The 27,242-nt window shown below is 43.7% G+C and overlaps 1 protein-coding gene across 2 annotated transcripts in view; it reads right to left on the bottom strand.

Annotated features, from left to right (window-relative positions):
* Positions 1–27,242, bottom strand: part of LOC129699861 (transmembrane protein 144-like) — a 124,629-nt gene that overhangs the window by 10,101 nt on the left and 87,286 nt on the right. For both annotated transcript variants that reach the window (XM_055640000.1, XM_055640007.1), the window contains 2 exons: positions 23,656–23,775; positions 13,732–13,829 (listed from right to left, as the gene is read on the bottom strand). In XM_055640000.1, coding sequence (XP_055495975.1) covers positions 13,732–13,829; positions 23,656–23,775 — 218 coding nt within the window. The remainder of the gene's footprint in view (positions 1–13,731; positions 13,830–23,655; positions 23,776–27,242) is intronic.

Here is a 27,242-nt window from a genome sequence, read left to right as displayed (position 1 = left end):
ACCTGGAGACGCAAAGCCACCAATATTATTATTTGGGGGCAACCTGAGGAGGCAAAAACCCTGGGGCTCATAAAGGCGACAACAGGAAGGACCTCCTACACTCAAAGACAGCACCCTTACGCACCCACCAGCAGAGCAAGACAATCAGAAGCTGGTGAAAGCTCAAAGGCTGCACATACAGGACAGTGGTCTTTTTTAGGCCATGGCCCAGACCGGCCTTCGTGGAAAATGCGCAAACCCCAAACCCAAACCCAGACACCGGCGCCTCAACCTCCTCGAAGACTACACAGGAAGAAGTAAACTTTCCACTGGTAACCATGGAGGTAGGTGGGTCTGGTCCTTTACAAATGATAGGAAGTGTGGATAATTGAATTGAATTGAATTTCCTTTATTGTCATTCAGACCTTTCAGTCTGAATGAAATTTCGTGCCTGCAGTCATACATACAATAATACAATAGACAACAGAACAGACAATAAACACAAATTAACATCCACCACAGTGAGTCCACCAAGCACCTCCTCACTGTGACGGAGGCAAAAATCTTAGGGCTGCTGTCTCTTCCCTCCTCTTCTCCCTCTGCGCTGAGGCGATACCCCACCGGGCGATGGTAAATCAGTCCCGCGGCTCACCGAGCTCCGCGAACGGGCCGGTTCAAACACCGCGGCTCGGAGTGGTCGAAGCTGCCGCCCTCCAGTCCAGCGGACGCAGCTGTTGATGACGTCGTCCACTGGCCCACGGCCGAACCCCGGACTCAGGCCACCACCGCCAGAACGCCGTCTCAGCCACCGGAGCACCGTTCCAGCCCCGAGCCGGGTCGCCCTCACATGAGCGTCTCAGCCCCGCGCCAGGCTGCCCTCACGGGAGCGCCATTACCCTCGAGCTGGGCAGCCCTCATGGGAGCACTGTTTCCCTCGGCTGGGCCGCCCTCACAGGAGCGCCGTTCCACCCTCGAGCTGGCCGCCCCGACAGGAGCGCCGTTCCACCCTCGAGCTGGGCTGCCCATGGGAGCGCCGTTTCCCTCGGGCTGGGCCGCCCACACGGGAGCGTCTCAGCCCCTCACCAGGCCGCCCTCACGGGAGCGTCACAGCCCCTCACGGGAGCGCCGTTCCAGCCCCGAGCTGGGCCGCCCTCACGGGAGCGAGCCATGGGCGAGTCATGACAGGCTGCCTCCGGAGCCTCGAGGTGGCCAGCTCCGCCAGTAGGCCTCAGCGCAGATGGAGGCAGAGAAGGGGATATGACAAAAAAGTCGCATTCCCCCGAAGGGAGAGACAGCAAGCCCTGTTTCAACCCCTCCACCCCCCCCCCCCCCCCCCCCCCCCCCCACATAAACACAACCTAACAAAACCAAAAACGTAGCTAGACAAAACGAAAAAAACAACACAAAAACGTAAAAACAAACGGACTGCAGCCGTTCACCAGCGCCGCCACTTCCGGACTTGAGTATAATACACATATCGGTGGGAGATTACACTTCTTTTGGGAGGCATGGAGTGCATTAACAACAGACACTTATATCCTAAACAGTATCCAGGGAGATACCATTGAATTTGTGCACAAAAATAGCCCCAGTTCAGCATGTACCGAACCGAACGTTCCTACTTTCACGAAAATAAAAATTGGAAGCACATGCTGAACTGGTGAGACTCCACGCTAAGGGGGTTACTGAAAAAACCCAACACGATTCTCTGGAATTTGTGTCTAATATCTTTACCAAAAACAGAAAAGATGGTGGTTGTCGCATTATCATAGATTTGACCAAATTGAATACATTTGTACAGTATATTCATTTCAAAATGGAAACCTTTGTTACTACCAAACAATTGATTTCTACAGGCTACTTCATGGCTAGCATCGACCCAAAAGATGCTTACTATTCAGTGCCTATACGGACTGATCACAGAGGTTATTTAAAATTCAAATGGATGGGGCAGCGCTGGCAGTATACAGCTCTACCCAATGGATTAACATCAGCCCCCAGGCTGTTTACCAAAATTTTGAAAACCAGCCCTAGCGTTTCTTCGGAAACAAAAACATATGGTCATGGCCTACCTGGATGATATATTAATTGTGGGCAAAACTTTGGAATTAGCTAAACTAGCTGTATCAGCCACCAAACAATTGTTTGAGAGACTGGGGTTTATCATCCATCCAGTTAAATCTAAACTAACGCCTTTCACCATAATGGATTATTTGGGGTTCACAATTGACTCAGTTCACATGTCGGTGACTTTACCAAAGGACAAGGCTACAGTCTTAACTGAGGCCTGCAACAACCTCATTGACATCAGTGAACCATCTATTAGATTGGTAGCAAGGGTAATTGGCAAAATAGTGGCTGCTTTTACAGCCACACAATTTGGACCTTTGTATTACCAAAATTTACAAAGGGCAAAAATACAAGCACTCAAAATTAATGCTGGTCATTTCGACAGACCAATGAAGCTACCAATCAAAGCAATTATGGAATTAAAATGGTGGAGGGATAACATTCGGCATTGTTCCAGCCCTACCATTGTCAGCAACCCCTCAGTGGTGCTACAAACTGATGCCAGTGCACTTAGTTGGGGTGCTACCAACTCCATCTCCAGCTGTGGAGGTAGATGGAATGCACAGGAGGCATCATTACTTCAGACACTTGGCATAAACTACCTGGAAATGTTGGGTGCGTTCTATGGCTTAAAATCATACTGTTCTGGAATGCATCACCAGCATGTTAGACTACAGATTGACAATACCACCGTGGTGGCATATATTAACCATATGGGTGGAATCAAATCAACATCATGTGACAATCTGGCTAATACAATGTGGCAATGGTGTATTCAGAAAAATATTTGGATATCAGCTACTTACCTACCAGGTAACCTCAATTCAGTGGCAGACACCAGGTCATGGAAATTCAATGAAAACATCGAATGGATGTTGGATCAAAAAGTATTTGCTGATATTGTAGCACGGTACGGAATACCAGATATCGATCTATTTGCATCTAGACTCAATCACCAGTTAACAAACTATGTTTCTTGGGAACCAGACCCTGGGGCATCAGCAATAGATGCCTTTTCGCTGCATTGGGGGAAAATGTTTTTCTATGCATTCACTCCTTTCTGCCTCATCAGTCGGGTATTATGCAAAATACAACAAGACTCGGCGTCTGGTATTTTGGTAGTGCCCGATTGGCCTACTCAACCATGGTTCCCTGTGATTCTCGACATGGTCTTAGAACCGTATCACCGTCCTGAAACGACCAGATTTGTTGGTTCATCCCGTAACTGGGGATAGCCATCCATGTCACAATACGACAAACTTATTAATTTGTAGAGTCTAAAGAAACCTCTACTGGAACTGGGACTGACGGACCGAACATTGAACATTATCTCAGCGGCTCACAGGCAGTCCACCAAAAAACAATATCTGGTATACACCAAGAAATGGGAGATATATTGTTTCAAAAACAACATCACTTACAGCACGAAGATCATAACATCTGTTCTGGAATTCCTGGCAGGCCTCCATTATGATGAGGGTCTCAGTTATAGTGCCATTAACTGCGCCAGAAGTGCCCTTTCAGCATATCTGTGGCGAGGATCAGAGCGTCATTCTGTTTGGACTCACCCCCTGGTAACCAAACTTATGAGGGGAATTTTTAATACCAATCCCCCAAGAACCAGGTACTCTCATATATGGGATGTGAATATTGTCCTAACGTTGCTAAGGAACTGGTCTCCAGCACCAGCTCTGTCCCTGCAAAAACTGACGCATAAAACAGTAATGCTGATGGCTTTGGTCACAGCACAAAGGGTACAGTCTTTACATAAGTTAAGGCTGGACAATATGACATCTTCAACAAGAAATATAACTTTTTATATTCACAAATTAGTCAAACAGAACAGACCGGGATCATCAGGCCTCAAAATAGAATTTAGGGCTTACTCTATAGATGATCGCCTCTGTATAATAAGACATTTATTGTTATACATAGAGAACACCAAAAATATCAGAGGCAATGAGATGGCACTACTAATCAGCCACAAACAACCCCACGAAAAGGTGTCGGTTCAAACTATTTCCAGATGGCTGAAACAGGTTTTAACAACAGTTGGGGTGGATACTAACATATTCAAATCTCATTCCACCAGGGCTGCAGCTACATCGGCAGCTATGGAATTGGACGTACCGATGGACCAAATCCTGGAGACAGCAGGATGGTCTAGGGAAAAAATGTTCCAAAAATTCTACTATAAACCAGTGGTTAAACCTGGAACTTTTGCAGAAACAATTTTAAGTTCTGTATGATGATTTCACCCCATGAAATAGGGGCTATAATTCGTTATTAATAAATTTATCATAGGTTTTCAATGTCGGATTCATGTTTAAATATGTTAACATAATTCCTCCCTTAGTCAATTAAGGCAGATGAAATGAAATGACATGAAATGATTCAATTTATTGTCATTGTCAGTGTACAGTACAGAGACAACGAAATGCATTTTTAGCATCTCCCTTGAAAGGGAGACACAGGGCGTCGCGGTGTGCCCGCGCCTGCCGCCGTAACATTGCATGGACTCGTTTCCACGGCATGAAATCACAGAGCTTTGAAATCTTCACGTAGTCACTCACGTGACTCCGAAGTAAAATAGCAAGATTAAATGAGAACTTGCCAGTTCGAAGTTTGATCGTCATTTTATGAGGAGTAACGTTGAGGGATTACGTGCCCTCCGCTCCCACCCTTAATCATAAAGTTCAACTGGTATCCTCTTCTCTAATCTTACTATGTTCAGTCATTACTGTTATCTGTGATTTCACACCGCTGCTTTGACGAATTACACGCATGCGTCCTGGCAGGTTCTTCACGTAATCCCTCAACGTTACTCCTCATAAAATGACGCTCAAACTTCGAACTGGCACGTTCTCGTTTAATCTTACTATTTCTCCACATTAAACGTCATCTGCCATGCATCCGCCCACTCCCCCAACCTGTCCAAGTCACCATGCATTCTCATAGCATCCTCCTCACAGTTCACACTGCCACCCAGCTTTGTGTCATGTGCAAATTTGCTAATGTTACTTTGAATCCCTTCATCCAAATCATTGATGTATATTGTAAATAACTGCAGTTCCAGAACTGAGCCTTGCGGTACCCCACTAGTCACTGCCTGCCATTCGGAAATTGACCCGTTAATCCCCACTCTCTGTTTCCTGTCTGCCAACCAATTTTCTATCCATGTCAGCACTCCACCCCCAATACCATGTGCCCTAATTTTGCCGACTAATCTCCTATGTGGGACCTTATCAAATGCTTTCTGAAAGTCCAGGTACACTACATCCACTGGCTCTCCCATGTCCATTTACCTAGTTCCATCTTCAAAAAATTCCAGAAGATTAGTCAAGCATGATTTCCCCTTCGTAAATCCATGCTGACTCAGACCGATCCTGTTACTGCTATCCAAATGTGCGGCTATTTCATATTTTATAATTGACTCCAGCATATTCCCAACCACCGATGTCAGGCTAACTGGTCTATAATTCCCTGTTTTCTCTCTCCTGCCTTTCTTAAAAAGTGGGATAACATTAGCTACCGTCCAATCCACAGGAACTGATCCTGAGTCTATAGAACATTGGAAAATTATCACCAATGTATCCACGATTTCTAGAGCCACTTCCTTAAGTACCCTGGGATGCAGACCATCAGGCCCTGGGGATTTATCAGCCTTCAGTCCCACCAGTCTACCCAACACCATTTCCTGCCTAACGTGGATTTCTTTCAGTTCCTCCATCACCCCAGATCCTCTGGCCACTAGTACATCAGGATGATTGTTTGTGTCCTCCTTTGTGAAGACGGATCCAAAGTACCTGTTCAACTCATCTGCCATTTCCTTGTTCCCCATAATAAATGTACCTTTTTCGGTCTTCAAGGGTCCAACTTTGGTCTTAACTATTTTTTTTCTCTTCACCTTCTTAAAGAAGCTTTTACTATCCTGCTTTATATGCTTACTAACCTGCTTTATATTCTTACTATCCTGCTTCATATTTGATAAAAATATTTTAAACGTTGGAGACATGGATAAATAATTCCGAATGTTCTCACGGAAAAGAATGTAAACTAGCCACATTCTGACCACATTGGAATTATCTGCATGAAGCTTTTAAAAGGAGTTTTATACTTTTGCAAAACATTTATGCTTTGACAGAACATTGATTAAGCATTAGTACAGGTTGCCAATAATACAAAGCAACATTACCTAAAATAACATTGTAGCCATGGAAATGGCCAACTTAATTATTCGATGGACTGCAGTTAATTTGGCATTCATGAGTTTTATGTGATGTGGTCGCTACAATGTCTATTGATTCCCCCATAAGGTTCTGCTTCCAAGGAGGTAGCAGAGGGATTTGTACGTATGTGCGTGATAAGCCGAGAAAAACAAGTTGTTTACGGGTGCTTCAGCCTCAGGGTGAATCATTGACAGGCCAACTTCATCTTCAGAGGCTCCGCTATTGGATTTATTCCAGCAGAGCTATAAGTGCAGCGTGATCTTCGCACCATTTAGCAGCAGCCTGTTTTAAAGAGAGAGTAAAGAGGGAGCATTGTGTTGTGGGGATGGTTCAAGAAGAGTAAAGTAAATATGTTGGAGTGAACAGGGTTGGGTCACCAGACCAGGGCCAAACATATAAGGCTCCAGCCTCCCTGCTACTGCCTCAAGATGGGAATATATAGGTTGGCGATTAGGCTGGACGGGTCACCCTCACAGAGTAGATCGGACGAGTTGGGTGAAGGAACACCTTATGGCACAATATATGGAGAAAGCTGGACTTCCTCAATCCGAAGAGACTTTCTGTTTGACACCTGCCGTTTGCAGGGACATCAGTAACATGCGTCTCAAATGCTGATTCTTTTTAAATTTGAAACAAGGGTAAAGCCTCTGCTGACTGTTCTGCATCAGAGAGGGGAAGGTCGGGGTGATGGTGAAAACCCGACAGGGTCAAGGTTGGGGTCAAACCCAGGCTCTGAGGGGGCAGGGGGCAGGAGGGAGGCTCAGAAGAGGTACTGTGTGGAGATGATGTGGGCTTAAAGGGGAGGGGGATGTAGTACGGCTGGCATAGGGAGAAAGGCAGCAAGACCCAGTGTTTATTATTGAAGTTTGAAACTTATTATTGAAGTTTGCGAGTGTAAGGGGAGAGCAGTAGGGCCCAGGAGAGACAGTCTACGTGAGGTAGCTGGAGCCAGCAACACAGTTGACTGGACGACCCCCGCCTACTGATGGAAGCGGGGGTGAGTCAGTGTCCATGCACAGTAAGGTAAGGGTAAGGGCCGGCGATGGCATTGGCATCAGTGGGCTTGACCTGTGTAACCAGGGACATGGCAAAGGCCGGCGGTGGTGGTGGCAGCTTTAGTGGCCCCGGCCCATGAGTGGCCAGGGAATCAGAGAGTGTTGCTGCTGCGTCTCCCAGCGGTGCTGCGAATCCCGGCCTAGTGACGATGGGGCGCGGTGAAGCCTATGGCCTGCGGGTGGTTTGGAGCACGGCTGGGTCAAGGAGAGTTGGCGGACGGCCTGGTCTGGAGGCGGGAAAGTTTGTGATCCTCAGTGGAGGTTAGGTAAGCGAAAGAACATCGATTGAAGGCGTGAATCCAGCGGAGAATAAAGTTGAGGTCTATACTGGTCTAGGTGAGCAAGGCCCAGAGCTGCAGAAGAGTCAGAGTGAGGGCCTGCTAGTGCATCATGGCATGGCGTGCATGGCGGGCACGAAAGGAAAATTGATGCAAAAAACGATGGATTGAGTGAAGGCATCCGGAATTCTGGTTGGGCCCAAATTGGAATGTCTGGAAACAGATCTGGAAGCCACATGGCACATGATGGCATCAAAGACAAGTGCGGAGGTAACACACGTGGCTGTGGTAGTGAGTCAAGGTGAGAACATGGTCATAGAGCAGGAAAGCAGCAGGAATGACAAAGGGGAGCTAGTTGCCCCTGAAACAGCTAGATGTGTGTGTTATCTGGATGGTTTGGAGCAGAGTGAAGAGTTCAGTATGGGAATGGGAAGAAGAGTTAAAATGATTGCCAACCGGGAGATCCAGCAGTCCATAAACGAACCTAGCACAAGAATTCAACAAAATGGTCACCTTGTCCGTGCTTGATCTTGCCGATGTAAAGGAGGAACAATGAATGCAGTAGATGAGGATAGTGAGTTGCACATGGACCTCTGTCTCACTGGGGAGGATTTCGTAAGTCCCTGGATAGATGTGAGGGAGGAGGTAAAATGAAAGGTTTTACGTCTCCTGTGGTTGCAGGGGAAAGGACCTGGGGAGGGGGTGGCTTGGGTGGGATAGGACGAGTAAAATCCCTCAAGTGGTAACTAAGGAATGGTCTCTGCAGAAAATGGCTACAGTTTTGACTGGTGATGGGATCACCTTGGAGGTGAAGGAAATGTTGAAAATAGAAACATAGAAACATAGAAACATAGAAATTAGGTGCAGGAGTAGGCCATTCGGCCCTTCGAGCCTGCACCGCCATTCAACATGATCATGGCTGATCATCCAACTCAGTATCCCGTACCTGCCCTCTCTCCATACCCCCTAATCCCCCTAGCCACAAGGGCCACTTCTAACTCCCTCCTAAATATAGCCAATGAACTGGCCTCAACTACCCTCTGTGGCAGAGAGTTCCAGAGATTCACCACTCTCTGTGTGAAAAAAGTTCTTCTCATCTCGGTTTTAAAGGATTTCCCCCTTATCCTTAAGCTGTGACCCCTTGTCCTGGACTTCCCTAAGATCGGGAACAATCTTCCCGCATCTAGCCTGTCCAACCCCTTAAGAATTTTGTAAGTTTCTATAAGATCCCCTCTCAATCGCCTAAATTCTAGAGAGTATAAACCAAGTCTATCCAGTCTTTCTTCATAAGACAGTCCTGACATCCCAGGAATCAGTCTGGTGAACCTTCTCTGCACTCCCTCTATGGCAATAATGTCCTTCCTCAGATTTGGAGACCAAAACTGTACGCAATACTCCAGGTGTGGTCTCACCAAGACCCTGTACAACTGCAGTAGAACCTCCCTGCTCCTATACTCAAATCTTTTTGCAATGAAAGCTAACATACCATTCACTTTCTTTACTGCCTGCTGCACCTGCATACCTACCTTCAATGACTGGTGTACCATGACACCCAGGTCTCGCTGCATCTCCCCCTTTCCCAATCGGCCACCATTTAGATAATAGTCTGCTTTCCCGCTTTTGCCACCAAAATGGATAACCTCACATTTATCCACATTATACTGCATCTGCCAAACATTTGCCCACTCACCCAGCCTATCAAAGTCACCTTGCAGTCTCCTAGCATCCTCCTCACAGCTAACACTGCCCCCCAGCTTAGTGTCATCCGCAAACTTGGAGATATTGCCTTCAATTCCCTCATCCAGATCATTAATATATATTGTAAATAGCTGGGGTCCCAGCACTGAGCCTTGCGGTATCCCACTAGTCACTGCCTGCCATTGTGAAAAGGACCCGTTTACTCCTACTCTTTGCTTCCTGTTTGCCAGCCAGTTCTCTATCCACATCAATACTGAACCCCCAATGCCGTGTGCTTTAAGTTTGTAAGTTCGTAAAATGATGGATGCGAAGGCTAGTGAGGTGAAAAGTGAGGACTGGAGGACTGTCCCTGTTCCCCTGGTCCTCACTTTGGGGGGAGGGGGAAAGGGGAAGGAGGAGGGGAAGCGAGAGCAGAAACACAGGGCAATTCTTGATTAGTACAGGTGTCAGAGGTTATGGGGAGAAGGCAGTAGAATGGGGTTAGGAGGGAGAGATAGATCAGCCAGGATTGAATGATGGAGTAGACTTGATGGACCAAATGGCCTAATTCTACTACTATTCCTTATGACACAGAGTGACTGGAAACACACATGATGAAAAGAAAGAAAAAGAAGCAGCAGACAAGCTTGTATTTAAAGATCACCATTCATAATTTCATAATGTCCCTTGGAGTTTTACAGCCAATTATGTATTTCTGAAGGGTGGGCAGCTGTAACTGGCCACTATAGGACCTGCCTCAACCACCACCACTAGCAGCGCATTCCAAGCACTCCCCACCCTCTGCCTAAAAACCTTGCTCCACGCTTCTCTTTTAAACTTTGCCCCTTTCACCTTAAATAGTGGGAGGTGCATTTAAACATGGTCTAACATGGCGATATGACAAACATAACATGAATGGTGTAATCAGACTGTCAATTACTTCATACTAATTCTGATATCTGTCTGTCATCACCTTTCATCTGTATGTTTGACACTTTGAAATAAATAAATATGTAATTAGGAGTACCGCAAGTTAACGCAAGGGATTGAGTGGTGAATTTAAGGGAGAAGTTTCCAGAATGGTCATCTTCGGTTTCTGTCCAAGAAAGCTACTTTTCAAATTTTATAGGTGATTTGAAAACCTGAATAAACATTCTAAAAACTTGAAAATGTATTCTGATTAAAAACTACAGTCATATAAATTCATTAGGAATTGCAATTTGTGACAGTGTACATGCACTGATCAGATGTAATATTTCATATGTTACTACCATGTTTTAATTTAAAATACAGCTCATTGGGTTTAGTTGCTTTGGAATGGTCTGAGATTGTGAATTGGTTCAAAATAATTGGAAGTCTTTCCATCCTTCATGAAACAAAGATTGTTACTAAATCGCAGGAGGTTCAAGTTGTCCTGTAAGGAACGACATTGCTGATCCAGTTTTGCCCAGATGTGACTCCGGTCCACACCAACATTGCCCCCTGGAGGTATCCAGTGGGATAATCGCACGTATCAAACAAAGCATCGCAATAGGAACACAAAGAACTGCAGATGCTGGAATCTTGAGCAAAACACAAAGTGCTGGAGGATCTCAGCCGGTCAGGCAGCAGCTACAGAGAAAGGGATAGGTGATGTTTCAGGTCGGGATCCTCCTTCAAACCTTCCGAAGGAGGGGGAGCCGACCCGAAACATGGCCTATCCATTCCCTCGGCAAATGCTGCCTGACACGCTGAAGTTTTAGAAAATGATCACAATGGTTTTACCAGCACATCCCTACAGCTATTGTCAACAGAAGCCAAACCAGAGAATTAATACTGTGCTTTTTTAGAATACATTGGTGTGACATAACCAATGTTAGCAAAAGGTGAAATGTGTGCAGAACGGGAGTTGAAACTGGTAAAGAGAGATCTGAAGGTGAGACTAAGACAGGACAAGGACGACTACAGGAGGAAGCTGGAGCTGAAACTTCAGCAGAACAACAGAGGGATGTGCGGAGCGGTATGAAGAGCATTACAGGCGACAAGAAGACCAGTGACCTGGGGAGGGAAAGCAATCAGGACTGGGCCAATGAGCTAAACCTGAAACAGATTGAAGGGGCCTCTGCCCCCCCCCCCCCCCCCCCCCCCCCCCCTCCCCATCAGACTCCCCCTCAATCCCCCTGGTCCACTTCCTCTGTCCTTTCTTTGTCGCACCTGACCATCAAGGCTGAGCAGGTGAGGAAATTGCTGTGCAGACTCCACCCTGTGTTAGCCTAGGGTACTCAAGAGGTATGTGTGTGCCAGCCAGTTGTGCGGTGTACTCCAGCATATCTATCTTCAACCTGATCCTGAGCCTGGAGAGGGTTCTTGTGATGTCCAGGTGCCTGGTTCCTGTACCAGAGGACATGCCCCAGCTCCTCCAATGACTACAGACTGGTGGCACTGACTTCACATATCATGAAGTCCCTGGAGAGTCTGGTGCTCACTCACCTGCGACCCCTGGTTAAACCCTACCTGGACCCCCCGCAGTTTGCTTACAAAACAAAGATTGGAATTAAGGATGTCATCACCCACCTACTCCATCATTGCTATGCTCACCTGGATAAGTCGGGAAACATTGTGAGAGCCCGTTTTTTTTATTTCTCTGTGCTTTTTACACCATCTGGCCTTCACTTCCAGAGAGCAAACTAACGAAGATGCAGGTGGACATTGCATTGGTGTCCTGGATCACCAACTATCTGACTGGACGACCACAGTATGTCAGGTTACAGAACTGTGTCTCAGACATGGTAATGAGCAACACAGGGGCCCCACAGGGGACGGTCCTCTCTCCCTTCCTGTTCACCATCTACACCTCGGACTTCAGATATAACTCGGACTCCTGCCACCTGCAGAAGTTTTCAGATGACTCTGCAATTGTGCAAGATGCAGGACAGAACGCAACAGGAGATCCTTTTACTCTGTGGCTATCAAACTGTATAACTCCTCCCCTTTCTGTAGTGGGGTAGATTGGGTTCCCTCACCCCAATCTTTGCCCATCCCCAATCCTGTGCTTTCCACTCATCATTTTAATTTCATGTTTCATGTATTTTGTGTTTTAAGACTGTTGGCAGACCAATTTCCCTCCTGGGATTAAAAAAAAAAAGCTTTAGTGTATTGTATTTGTAAAAGAGCCAAAAGCAGCGTGTTCTATTTGTGGTTTTAATGTTGAGAACACTCTGGAGTTAATAGCTCCCTATGGCTTTTCATGACGTTAATAACTCAGCTGACTAATTTATTTTTCTTCACATTACACCTGTTCATAGAAAAAAATTTGACTAGTAAATTAAGATTTTATTTTTAATCTGCAGATGCCTGAAAACTTCTGGTAAAAGCAGGAGGTCGGGCAGAATCAGTGGAAATAGAAACAGTTAATGTTGCATGCCCGGGAACTTCCTCACAGATGCTAAAGAGAGACAATTGGTTCATTTTGGGCGGCAGAAGGGGAGAGATTTATACAACAAAGGGAATATCTCAGGTAGGGTGAGACCAGGTACTTTAATGTGGCAGTTAAGGAATAGTTGAAACCAGCTTATGGCTTTTATCTGCTGGGACATATGGTGACCACCCATAAGCAGTGGTGAGCAGTGCCACGACTGCCCTGTGGGGGGCTGCAGCATGCGACAAGCACGGCAGGAATGGAAAGCAATGAGGCCTCGTTGGTCCAGAGGGGAAGGTACAACAGCTGGCTATCAAATGGGCTACCACCCACCAGTTCCTAGGAAATACAAACTGTGTGACACAGAACATCAGAACATCTGTCCTCCATTACACTAGAGGAAAAATAAAGCCCCAGGCAGTGAGCCTATGGTTGGTTGCGGTTTGCCATCTCCAACACCATCTGCTTTACGTTGCTCTCTTCTCTTACTTAATGCTATTTCGTCAGCATTGGAGTGTATTGCATTTGATGCGAGTCTCTCTTATTCTTTTCCGTCTTTGCACAAAGTGCCAAATTTCTTATAAACTCTTCAAGTGTGTGAACAGAGGATTAACCATTCTTAGCTACCACATTTCTTAGCTACCACATTAGGCTATCTGATCTTGGCCTATCGGAGATATTCCTTTCCTTCTCCAATCCGTTCCTCCACCATCTGTGCTGCTTCAAACTAAACGGCCTTCTCACTTCCCCCTGTTCTGCTGTCGAGTCCTGGACCTGAAACGTTAACTATTTATTTTTCCACAGATGCTACCTGACCTGCCGACATGTTTCCACCATTTTCTGTATGTTCACAAGTTCACAGGGTTTTTGGAGTAGAATTAGGCCACTCGGCCCATCAAATCCACTCCACCATTCAATCATGGCAGATCTCTGCCTTCTAATCCCATTTTCTTGCCTTCTCCCATAACCCTTGACACCCATTCTAATCAATAATTGTGCTATAGGTATATGTACTAGAGGTATGAGCAGAACTTTATGATACTCACAGCAGTAATGAGAGGAAATGTGATAACTGCTCCCAGGTAGTAGTTTGCCAGAAACCAAGCACCGTTTGCTATTCCCCACAGCAGTCCCGAGAAGAAAGCTAAGAATGAAAGAAATTGAGAATTAGTAAATGTCTACCAATCGATAATTAACCTTTATAAAGGAATTGCTATAAAAATGCGTAGTGAACTGCAGCAGTCTCTGAACCTTCACTCTCACTGAGGCAGTTTTCAAAGAAATTGGAAGTTAGTCATCAAAATGTAAGGAAAACCAAAAATCAAAAACACTGACTCTGCTTGCTTTGGACAGGTCATGTTGCTAATTAACCCAGAAGTGATGAACCCTCGGAGAGTGTAGATTTGGAGCGGGAAGATAAAACATCAGAGTTTTCTCCCAGTTTCCTGAGAAACTTTCAGGAACTTGGACAGTACAGTGGTGCTGCGGTAGAATTGCAGCCTTACAGTACCAGAGACCCAGGTTCGATCCTGACTACAGGTGCTGCCTCTATGGAGTTTGTACCTTCCGCTTGTGATTGTGTGAGTTTTCTCCGGTCCAAAGACGTACAGGTTGTAGGTTAATTGGCTGAGGCAAAATTGAAAATTGAAAATTGTCCCCAGTATGTTGGATAGTGCTAGTGTAGGGGAAGATTGATGGTCGGCATGGACTTGGTGGGCCCAAGGGTTTGTATCTCTAAATTAAATTAAACTAAATAACTAAAATGTAAACTTTGTTTTCCATTGCTCTGAAGAAAAATGGTCCCAAATCCCAATGGATCAGTTAGTCATTTTAAATCACTTATAAAATACGGGCATGAATCCAAGATTGTTAAGTGATTCACGGCCTTTATGATTTGTAACAGTTTGAACTGACTTAATGAAATGGGTGCAGAACGTTTTCAAGTCCATAATCATTCAACGATGAAATTCCATGACTCTCTTCATTTATACATATAATTTTCAATTTTTCTCATTGCCTTTCCAATCAGAGACCTGGGTTCAATCCTGACCTGGAGACTGTCTGTGTGGAGTTTGCATCTTCTCCCTCCACATGTCAAAGACGTGCGGTTTTGCAGGTTTATTGACCTCTAAAAATTGCCCCTAGTGTGTAGGAAGTAGATAGGAAAGTGGGATAACATGGAACTAGTGTGAACGTGAGATCTATAGTCGGCAAAGACTCGGTGGGTCAAAGGCCCTGTTTCCATGCTGTGTCAATGAATGAATCAATATACTTGGGGATGTATTATCAATATTGTCCTGCTTGGACATATGGTGCAAGAAGGAGCTACAGATTCTGGTTTGTGCCAAAGATGGACACAGAATGCTGGAGTAACTTAGCAAGTGAGGCTGCATCTCTGGAGAAAAATAATAGGTGACGTTTCAGGCCAGAACCCTTCTTCAGATTTCTGAAGAAAGGTTCCGACCCGAAACGTCACCTATTCTTTTTCTCCAAAGATGCTGCCTCAGTCGTTGAGTTCCTCCAGCATTGTGTTTACCTGCCAGGACATAACTTGTGCTAACGTTGCAAATTGTCCCTATGGACAGAGTACTGCAATTTGCTTGTGTTCACTAGTTATCACGTCACATGGTTTTAATGGCCTTGTTAATTAACGTGGGTTTGTGATCTATGTAACATTCTTTGATTTACCCACTTCCTTTTTGCAATACTGCATATTTCATTTTGTACCTAAACAAGTGAGATTCCATTGGGAGCCCTCTAACTTCTGCTTTAGAAGTCAATAGATTTAATTCCCAACTATTACTGTGATAGTGTCCTATTGTATTATCACAGATGTCATTAAAAAGGCATCTCATGTCTTTTGCAAAAGAACCATCAAATATTAAAGAAATCCTGTCTACCCCCTCTCGATAAACAAAGCCATAGCAATCTTTTGGGATGTTATCCCTGGTGCTCTGTGTTCTAAATCCATATTCTGCACGTGTGTATTTAATTCAGCAAATATCTAGAGATTCATTCGACATTATCCCTCACACAAATAGTCGGCTCAGCAATTGTTTCGCTGAACACCTCCACTCAGTCCATCTAAACCTACCTGATCTCCCAGTTGTTAAACACTTTAACTCCCCGTCCCATTCCCACACTGACCTTTCTGTCCTGGGCTTCCTCCATTGTCAGAGTGAGGCCCAATGCAAATTGGAGGAACAGCACCTCATATTTCACTTGGGCAGCTTACACCCCAGCAGCATGAACATTGACTTCTCTAACTTCAAGTAGACCTTGCTTTCCCTCTCTCTCCATCCCTCCCCCTTCCCAGTGCTCCGTTCAGTCTGACTATCTCAGAGTACATTTTATCTCTGTTTGCTTTGTTGTTACCTTCTCCCAGCTACCAAGTTCAAGTTAAAGTTCAAGTTTGTGTTTATTGTCACTTAACCAACTAAGTTACAGTGAAATTTGAGTTATCATACAGCCATACTAATTGTAAAGCAACAATACCATTTAACACAATTTAACATAAACATCCACCACAGTGGAATCCACATTCCTCACTGTAATGGAAGGCAGTAAAGTTCAGTCATCTTTCTCCTTTGTTCACCCGTGGTGGTAAGGGCCTTTGATTCCTCAGCAGTCGCTGCTGCCGACGGTCCGATGTCCGTAACGCTCTCGTTGGGATGATGGAAACTCCGGCGTCAGGACGGATTGGAACACACCGCGGCATGGAGCTCCCGAGTCGGCCGCTTCTTACCGGAGACTACGGCTTCACGGTGTTAAAGTCCACAGGCCCCGCGGTCGGAGCGCTTTCACTGGCGATACTCGGCAAAGGATCACCCACTCCACGATGGTAAGTCCACGCCGCGCCGTGGCTTGAAGCTCTAGGCCGGTCCCCTGTAAAAGGCCGCACCGCTCTACGTTCTTTGGCCGCAGTGGGGGGAACGGAGATGCAACATGGAAAATAATCGCACCTCCGTCGAGGTAAGTGGCTAAAAAAGGTTTCCCCCGATTCCCTCCCCCCACCCCCCACATAAAACATACCAAGAAACACTGAAACATACCCTTAAGACACACTCAAAATAACAAAAACATAGAAGGGACAGGACAGGCTGTTGGCGAGGCGGCCATTGCAAGCGCCACCTTAATCTATTATCTATTCTACATTTTCCTTGATCTCCATCTCCCTTGTCCTGGTTTCACACCTCACTTTTCCTTATCTATGTATCTCCCTCTCCCCTGACATCAGTCTGAGGAAGGGTTTCGACCAAAAATGTCATCCAGTCCTTCTATCCAGAGATTCTGCCAGTCGCGCTGAATTACTCCAGCTTCTCCAGGATGGAGAGTGACATCGTTAATTCAGAAACAAGGGTCCTGAACTTAAAGAAAGGTAATTTTGAGGGTATGAGACGTGAATTGGCCAACATAGACTGGCAATTGAATCTTAAAGGGTTGACGGTGGATATGCAATGGAAGGCATTTAAAGACTGCATGGCTGAACTACAACAATTGTTCATCTCAGTTTGGCAAAAGAATAAATCAGGGAAGGTAGCGCATCCGTGGGTAACAAGGGAAATCAGGGATAGTATCAAAACAAAAGATGAAGCATACAAATTAGCCAGATAAAACAGCCTACTAGAGGACTGGGAAAAATTCAGAGTCCAGCAGAGGAGGACAAAGGGCTTAATTAGGAAAGGGAAAATAGATTATGAAAGAAAACTGGCAGGGAACATAAAAACTGACTGCAAAAGTTTTTATAGATATGTGAAGAGAAAAAGATTAGTTAAAACAAATATAGGTCCCTTGCAGTCAGAAACAGGTGAATTGATCATGGGGGAACAAGGACATGGCAGACCAATTGAATAACTACTTTGGTTCTGTCTTCACTAAGGAAGACATAAATAATCTGCCGGAAATAGCATGGGACCGGGGGTCAAATGAGATGGAGGAACTGAGAGAAATCCAGGATAGCCGAAGTGGTGTTGGGTAAATTGAATGGATTAAAGACCGATAAATCCCCAGGGCCAGATAGGCTGCATCCCAGAGTACTTAAGGAAGTAGCCCCAGAAATAGTGGATGCATTAGTGATAATTTTTCAAAACTCTTTAGATTCTGGAGTAGTTCCTGAGGATTGGAGGGTAGCTAATGTAACCCCACTTTTTAAAAAGGGGAGGGAGAGAGAAAACAGGGGAATTACAGACCAGTTAGTCTAACATCGGTAGTGGGGAAAACTGCTAGAATCAGTTATTAAAGATGGGATAGCAGCACATTTGGAAAGTGGTGAAATCATTGGACAAAGTCAGCATGGATTTATGAAAGGTAAATCATGTCTGACGAATCTTATAGAATTTTTCGAGGATGTAACTAGTAGAGTGGATAAGGGACAACCAGTGGATGTGTTATATCTGGACTTTCAGAAGGCTTTCGACAAAGTCCGACATAAGAGATTAGTATACAAACTTGAAGCACACGGTATTGGGGGTTCAGTATTGATGTGGATAGAGAACTGACTGGCAGACAGGAAGCAAAGAGTAGGAGTAAACAGGTCCTTTTCACAATGGCAGGCAGTGACTAGTGGGGTACCGCAAGGTTCAGTGCTGGGACCCCAGCTATTTACAATATATATTAATGATTTGGATGAGGGAATTGAATGCAACATCTTCAAGTTTGCGGATGACACAAAGCTGGGGGTGGTGGGGGGCGGGGGGGGGCAGTGTTAGCTGTGAGGAGGATGCTAGGAGGCTGCAAGGTGACTTGGATAGGCTGGGTGAGTGGGCAAATGCATGGCAGATGCAGTATAATGTGGATAAATGTGAGGTCATCCACTTTGGTGGCAAAAACAGGAAAGTAGACTATTATCTGAATGGTGGCCGATTAGGAAAAGGGGAGATGCAACGAGACTTGGGTGTCATGGTACACCAGTCATTAAAAGTAGGCATGCAGGTGCAGCAGGCAGTGAAGAAAGCGAATGATATGTTAGCATTCATAGTTTGAGTATAGGAGCAGGGAGGTTCTACTGCAGTTGTACAGGGTCTTGGTGAGACCACACCTGGAGTATTGCGTACAGTTTTGGTCTCCTAATCTGAGGAAATACATTCTTGCCATAGAGGGAGTACAGAGACGGTTCACTGGACTGATTCCTGGGATGGCAGGACTTTCATATGAAGAAAGACTGGATTGACTCTGCTTGTACTCGCTAGAATTTAGAAGATTGAGGGGGGATCTTATAGAAACGTACAAAATTCTTAAGGGTTTGGACAGGCTAGATGCAGGAAGATTGTTCCCAATGTTGGGGAAGTCCAGAACAAGGGGTTACAGTTTAAGGATAAGGGGGAAATCTTTTAGGACCGAGATGAGGAAAACATTTTTTACACAGAGAGTGGTGAATCTCTGGAATTCTCTGCCACAGAAGGTAGTTGAGGCCAGTTCATTAGCTATATTTAAGAGGGAGTTAGATATGGCCCTTGTGGCTAAAGGGATCAGGGGGTATGGATAGAAGGCAGGTACAGGATACTGAGTTGGATGATCAGCCATGATCATATTAAATGGCGGTGCAGGCTCGAAGGGCCGAATGGCTTACTCCTGCACCTATTTTCTATGTTTCTATGTTTCTTGTGTCTATCTTTGTAGTTAATGCCCTACTATGTTCTGTTGTGCTGAAGCAAAGCAAGAATTTCATTGTCCTGTCAGGGACACATGACAATAAACTCTCTTGACTCTTCAGTATCACGATCCACTGTGTCATGTATTGAAAAGCTGGTTAAAGGTTTTGCGTCGGCTTTATTTACACTCGCAAGAACAAAAGTGCTGGAGATTCCTGAGAGAGATTCACATTATTTATTTCAGAAGTATATCTATGCAGGCCAACAAATAGTTCCACATGAATGCAACCTAATTACGCTCTGACAAGCATCTTTGTCATGCGAGCAGGATGTCAGATCTTTGCTATGCCTTCATTTATTCTGTAACTACAACAATTGTTCATCCCAGTTTGGCAAAAGAATAAATCAGGGAAGGTAGCGCATCCGTGGGTAACAAGGGAAATCAGGGATAGTATCAAAACAAAAGATGAAGCATACAAATTAGCCAGATAAAACAGCCTACTAGAGGACTGGGAAAAATTCAGAGTCCAGCAGAGGAGGACAAAGGGCTTAATTAGGAAAGGGAAAATAGATTATGAAAGAAAACTGGCAGGGAACATAAAAAACTGACTGCAAAAGTTTTTATAGATATGTGAAGAGAAAAAGATTAGTTAAAACAAATATAGGTCCCTTGCAGTCAGAAACAGGTGAATTGATCATGGGGGAACAAGGACATGGCAGACCAATTGAATAACTACTTTGGTTCTGTCTTCACTAAGGAAGACATAAATAATCTGCCGGAAATAGCATGGGACCGGGGGTCAAATGAGATGGAGGAACTGAGAGAAATCCAGGATAGCCGAAGTGGTGTTGGGTAAATTGAATGGATTAAAGACCGATAAATCCCCAGGGCCAGATAGGCTGCATCCCAGAGTACTTAAGGAAGTAGCCCCAGAAATAGTGGATGCATTAGTGATAATTTTTCAAAACTCTTTAGATTCTGGAGTAGTTCCTGAGGATTGGAGGGTAGCTAATGTAACCCCACTTTTTAAAAAGGGAGGGAGAGAGAGAAAACAGGGAATTACAGACCAGTTAGTCTAACATCGGTAGTGGGGAAACTGCTAGAATCAGTTATTAAAGATGGGATAGCAGCACATTTGGAAAGTGGTGAAATCATTGGACAAAGTCAGCATGGATTTATGAAAGGTAAATCATGTCTGACGAATCTTATAGAATTTTTCGAGGATGTAACTAGTAGAGTGGATAAGGGACAACCAGTGGATGTGTTATAGCTGGACTTTCAGAAGGCTTTCGACAAAGTCCGACATAAGAGATTAGTATACAAACTTGAAGCACACGGTATTGGGGGTTCAGTATTGATGTGGATAGAGAACTGACTGGCAGACAGGAAGCAAAGAGTAGGAGTAAACAGGTCCTTTTCACAATGGCAGGCAGTGACTAGTGGGGTACCGCAAGGTTCAGTGCTGGGACCCCAGCTATTTACAATATATATTAATGATTTGGGTGAGGGAATTGAATGCAACATCTTCAAGTTTGCGGATGACACAAAGCTGGGGGTGGTGGGGGGCGGGGGGGCAGTGTTAGCTGTGAGGAGGATGCTAGGAGGCTGCAAGGTGACTTGGATAGGCTGGGTGAGTGGGCAAATGCATGGCAGATGCAGTATAATGTGGATAAATGTGAGGTCATCCACTTTGGTGGCAAAAACAGGAAAGTAGACTATTATCTGAATGGTGGCCGATTAGGAAAAGGGGAGATGCAACGAGACTTGGGTGTCATGGTACACCAGTCATTAAAAGTAGGCATGCAGGTGCAGCAGGCAGTGAAGAAAGCGAATGATATGTTAGCATTCATAGTTTGAGTATAGGAGCAGGGAGGTTCTACTGCAGTTGTACAGGGTCTTGGTGAGACCACACCTGGAGTATTGCGTACAGTTTTGGTCTCCCAATCTGAGGAAATACATTCTTGCCATAGAGGGAGTACAGAGAAGGTTCACCAGACTGATTCCTGGGATGTCAGGACTTTCATATGAAGAAAGACTGGATTGACTCTGTTTGTACTCGCTAGAATTTAGAAGATTGAGGGGGGATCTTATAGAAACGTACAAAATTCTTAAGGGTTTGGACAGGCTAGATGCAGGAAGATTGTTCCCAATGTTGGGGAAGTCCAGAACAAGGGGTTACAGTTTAAGGATAAGGGGGAAATCTTTTAGGACCGAGATGAGGAAAACATTTTTTACACAGAGAGTGGTGAATCTCTGGAATTCTCTGCCACAGAAGGTAGTTGAGGCCAGTTCATTAGCTATATTTAAGAGGGAGTTAGATATGGCCCTTGTGGCTAAAGGGATCAGGGGGTATGGATAGAAGGCAGGTACAGGATACTGAGTTGGATGATCAGCCATGATCATATTAAATGGCGGTGCAGGCTCGAAGGGCCGAATGGCTTACTCCTGCACCTATTTTCTATGTTTCTATGTTTCTTGTGTCTATCTTTGTAGTTAATGCCCTACTATGTTCTGTTGTGCTGAAGCAAAGCAAGAATTTCATTGTCCTGTCAGGGACACATGACAATAAACTCTCTTGACTCTTCAGTATCACGATCCACTGTGTCATGTATTGAAAAGCTGGTTAAAGGTTTTGCGTCGGCTTTATTTACACTCGCAAGAACAAAAGTGCTGGAGATTCCTGAGAGAGATTCACATTATTTATTTCAGAAGTATATCTATGCAGGCCAACAAATAGTTCCACATGAATGCAACCTAATTACGCTCTGACAAGCATCTTTGTCATGCGAGCAGGATGTCAGATCTTTGCTATGCCTTCATTTATTCTGTAGAAAGACTGAGTCAGAGAGAAAAACCTAGAAACAAATCCGTAATCTACTTTATTTTCACTAAATATTAAGCATTCTGCCAAGCAGACATTCTCAAATAAACATCATTGTGCCACACTATTGACATCATTTGTCTCAATTACTTCCTTTCAGTCCAGACTGGTTCTAGGATTGAGAAGAGAATGTTGTTCTTCACTCATTCTGCTCCTCGGCAGGGCAAGAATACGGTTCCCATAGTCTTGACCTCCCACCGCCAGCTTCCACAAGCAATAGATCATCCTCCGTGATTTCCTCCACCTTCAAATGGATCCTACCACAAGGCAGATCTTCCCCTCTCCTCCCATTTCAGCATTCCGAAGAGTTTGTTCCCTCTGTGACTTCCTGATCCATTCCCCCTTCTCCACGAACCACTCTCCTTCATGAAGCACTTTATCATGTACACAAAATGCAACTCAATCCCAAAACACTTTCCTTAAAATGATATATATATGTCATCCAAAGGCAGATAAATGATCATGTGAGTGTGACCTGTATTCCTATGGAGAGTGGATTTACTAATTTTTCATATGGTTCTTAACCATCATTTGGTTGATATCAAGAGAACATAAACTAGGTGAAACTGTGCTCAGACCAGACCGAGTGCCCTCTCGCCACAGCTCACCTGCACAACTAATGCCCACATCACTTACATGAAGAATAACTAATTTATCTGCCCAAGCTCATCCACTTTGATTCCTCTGGTCCAAAATTATACCAATCTCAGCTTTAAATATGTCTTAAATATCACTTTATTTAGTGATATTATCCTTTAAGGCCTGTGATGCAGGTAATGTTCCAGGTGTCCTCTCCCCAATGTCTTGTACAGAGGTTGCTGGACTTCCTTACTCTGGTGCTCCATCACCCCTGCAACAGTACTTGATGTACTGCCATGCTAATTTACCATGATTCAGTATGGGAACATCTAGATCTCTCTGAAAGCCAAAATTTAATCATTTCAACCAAGTAAACATATAGTCTTCCAGCCAGAGTAGATAACATTACATTTCTCCATATCATACTTCTAGGGCATCTTTATGCCCCCTTACTTGCCGATCACATTACAGGCACTGTGTCTATCATACACCTTGATTATCTTTTCAGAATCAGTAAATTGCTTTTGCTTTGCTCATCTAAGTCATTAATATAGATTGCAAATAGCTGAAGCTCCACCTCAGATATTGTGGTAGGTCATTAGTTACAGTTCACCAACGAATATTCCTTATTCATCTCCAACCTGCATCGAGCATCGCTTGGAGCCTGCAGATCGGTGCCTTCCGATCCAGCTTCTCCATAGTAAGTAAGGTCAGAAACATTAAACCAACATCCCTGATGCAGAAACCCAAACAATAGTTTGGTGTCTACAGTTTGGTGGCTGAGAGCTAACGTTGGCTGAACCAAGATCTAGTGTGATTGAATCTTTGGAATCACTGATGGAAATCATTTTGTTGAATGTATTGCTTATATAGGGTCATTGCATTTGGGAGAGTGTGAAAACGAATCACTTCACCTTACCGGGTAATACTGCTGTTGAATAAACACATGGTTTGTTTTTCTTCACTCCACAATATATGAGAAAATAAACTGTACTGGTCAGAATAATCCCACTGCAGTACGCAAAAACATAATCCATGTCTAAAACAGAAGAGAAGGCAGTATTAGGAGTGTGTCTAGAAAATTACATGCAATTACACTGTTACATTGGCAAAATATGCAACGCTTTGTAACTGACTCTCCACACCACAGATCAATCTGTTCTCCCCTGCTTTGAGATCTCTCAAAATTAGGCCATGTAAGAATTTTAGACAATTTAACAATTAGTGCTCTTTGAATTAATTCCAAGAAAACAATAAGCCGAGATCGTGATTTATAATAGCCACAATAGGTGAAAGTTGAGGGTAATGTTAGAAATTCCACCAGCCAGTCGTGTGAGGGTGCAACATCAATGGATGTCCACTGCGCAGAAAGCATGAACCAGGTTAAATAGTACCTAAGCTCAGCAAACCCAGGACCCTAGGAAAGGCTCATTGGTTTGGGTTCCCCTTCGGTTTCCCGCCAGGCTGTAAAAAGATGCATATTTTGGGGGTGTAGTGGTAGATGTTATTTTGCTGATCTTAGAATGAGTCACATTACTGATTTGTAAAAGAGACACTAAGCCTTATTGGGCAGTTAGGTTTGTATAATAAACAAACTTTTTTTTTTAAACCCTAAAGGGCAATAGAGATTTGATCTAATTTAAATATATCCCTTACACCTGTATCTGAGAGATTTGGAGCATACATTTATAGACTTTTGACACAATACAAAAAGTTTCATTTCTAGGGCTATCCAATCATATATAATTCAGCAAGGCAGCAATAGTAAAGCACTGAGTGTAGGGGACCTAAAGTGTTGTTCACTACAGAAATCATGATGCAAACTCTAAGAGACCATCTTATCCAGAGAAAAAGCAGAGCAAGTTTATCTAAAGATTGCAGTTAAAAAAAATCATTGGTGTATGTGCTTAATTGTATAGTGGAGGAGTAATATATCAGGAAATCTATGTTTCTATGTTTCTATGAAATGGCTTCATAAAAGACTGGAGCTTATGTATGTGGACATAAAACTGATCTAAATTGTAGCTTCTTATAATTAAGAAGATATAGTTTTGATCTCCCATGACAATAGTGACAAATGTCAGCCTTAAAGAAAATATTGTGTCCAACTTTGGCATGTTGCCCTTTTATTTCCATGTTTTCTACATGCGTCGTGTTGTGGATCTTGCAATTTCAGCCTTCGCCCTACGTTTTTATCATTCCTGTATATTTTCCCTATCAGATGGGTTCAGAAAGTTTGTACCTATGAGGCATTAAAAACACGTCTCCTTTTTTATCTATTTTTATTTGCTTCTCTGTCGGAAAGACATGTCTTGGGAAACAACCTAAATATCTAAGCTCATTCACATTCCAGTCCCATTACTGTTGGGATTGTTATCCATTCTGTAGATTTAAACAGCTCTATGAGTGATGTTTTCATTTCATGCTTCCCAACATATGTTGCAATTGATGTAACATGCAGGATACAATCTGCTATTTTGGTATCTAATCTGGATAGATATATTTAACAATTGGGGAGATAACATATCGGAATCTGAATATTTCAAATCGATTGATTAAAAAGAACTAGGATTGAACAATAGAACTTTTAAGCGTGACATTGTAATTATCAAATCTATGGGAGGGCACATAATATATTCCTGTGATATTTCTCTGTTAAGCATTTTAACAAAGCAATGAAGCAATTATTGATCATAAAACAAAGCAATTTGAAATAATACCAAAGTAAATTAGTACAAGTTTTGGAAATCTGATCCCCGATCTGATTCCCAAAATAAAAACTAAAATAGTAAATATAGCATGGAAAATAAGATTCACATTTCAATGACCAATTACATAAAGCTGAGAGGTGAATTATATTTTCCTTTACACCACAGATGTATTTGGTTAAAATTAGAGGCAGTTTCTTTTAAATGTGCAGTTATATTTTATTGGTATTATTTACAGCCGCATCTTCACTGATAACTTGGTGCCTGAATGAATTAGGTTTGTTTAGTGAAGTGAACAGAGAAAGTTGATGGTGGAGTCCTACCTACTCTGATGGGAACATTGATACTTGGGGACAATGTTGATGATCCAACAAATGGAGAGAATGCCTGCTACAAGACCTACACCAAACCCTGCTACAATGCCTGCTACAAGACCCAAACCAATTAGGAGCAGACGAGGGCATTCGATCCAATTTTTGATCCCAGCTACAAAGACAGATGTATACAGCAATTTGTTCTTCCCCCGCACAATTAAATCATGGAATAATCTCCACCCAACTATAGTTACCCAACCAGATGCAACTAAATTTAAAGTAGCTCTTTCTTCCCAATAACCCTTTCTGGCTTAAGCCCTCCCTTCACCACCTCCAGTTTAAATCCCATTTGGAATATTTTGGAGGACCAAGAAACCAAGAACCAAGAAAAACCTGCTGGGTTTTATCGTACAGTTCTCTTCCACTCATTTCCTCCATCTTCATGGAGAGGATATTCTGCCTTAATCCAACCATAATCCAACACATAGGGAGCTTCAATGATTCAATTATACTTTATTGTCACATGTATCTAGGTGCAGTGAAATGCTTTGATTTGCATACAACGTGGTAAAATCATATCGCAGACTTCACCTAGGCAGTACACAAGTGTTACCAATAAGGTTACAAAGTTCACCGAAAAGTCCTATCTACTGTATGGGCAGCTTTAGCCGTAACCAAATCTTGCTCTCATTTTGAATTTGCTCCTCGACAGCTAACCCCATTCATCTCAGACCACTGCTAACTTCACTGGGGAATATCTTCTATTAACGCTCTTAACCATTTCCGTCAAATGATGGGAATGTGCAAAGACCAGAACAAAGCTGATCATTCCAATAGTCTTTCCAATGTTTTTATTTTATGCCATCAGATGATAATAATTGATGATATTAATGATATCAATTATGATAATAATTGTTCCAGTTTTAACATTCAGTAGATTGAATCGTTATGGCTAGAAAGTTCTGACCTCCTATTACATGTACCTTTGCTGATGATAATCAATAAATGGAAATTATTAAATACTTTTTCTCCTTTTAAATTTGGATAAAGATTGTTACCTTCACTGAACACAAATGGGCAACAAGCGTATTACACTCTCACAGCAAATCCTTCTCATCCAAATCCTTCTCATCCTAAAGGAAAGTAATCAAGGGATATGGGGGGAAAAGCAGGAATGGGGTACTGATTTTAGATGATCAGCCATGATCATATTAGATTCAAGATTCAAGATAGATTTAATTGTCACGTGTGCCTGATGGCACAGTGAAATGAATTTCCATACAGCCATACAATAAAAATCAACAGGTCACAACACACTATAGGGTTTGACATAAAACATCCCCACACAGCAGAATCAAAGTTTCCCACTGTGTGGGAAGGCACCAAAGTCAGTCTTCTTCCTCCACTGTTCCCCGTGGTCAGGGCCTCCCCGTGCCCTCCGCAGTTGCAGCTACGGGCGGCCCGATGCTCAGGACCGCACGCCG

This window comes from Leucoraja erinacea, chromosome 1 (assembly GCF_028641065.1).
Source record: "Leucoraja erinacea ecotype New England chromosome 1, Leri_hhj_1, whole genome shotgun sequence".
NCBI classification, from domain to species: Eukaryota; Metazoa; Chordata; class Chondrichthyes; order Rajiformes; family Rajidae; genus Leucoraja; species Leucoraja erinaceus.
The sequence above is the reverse complement of the archived record's forward strand: the minus strand, read 5'-3'. Positions and strand labels throughout refer to the sequence as shown.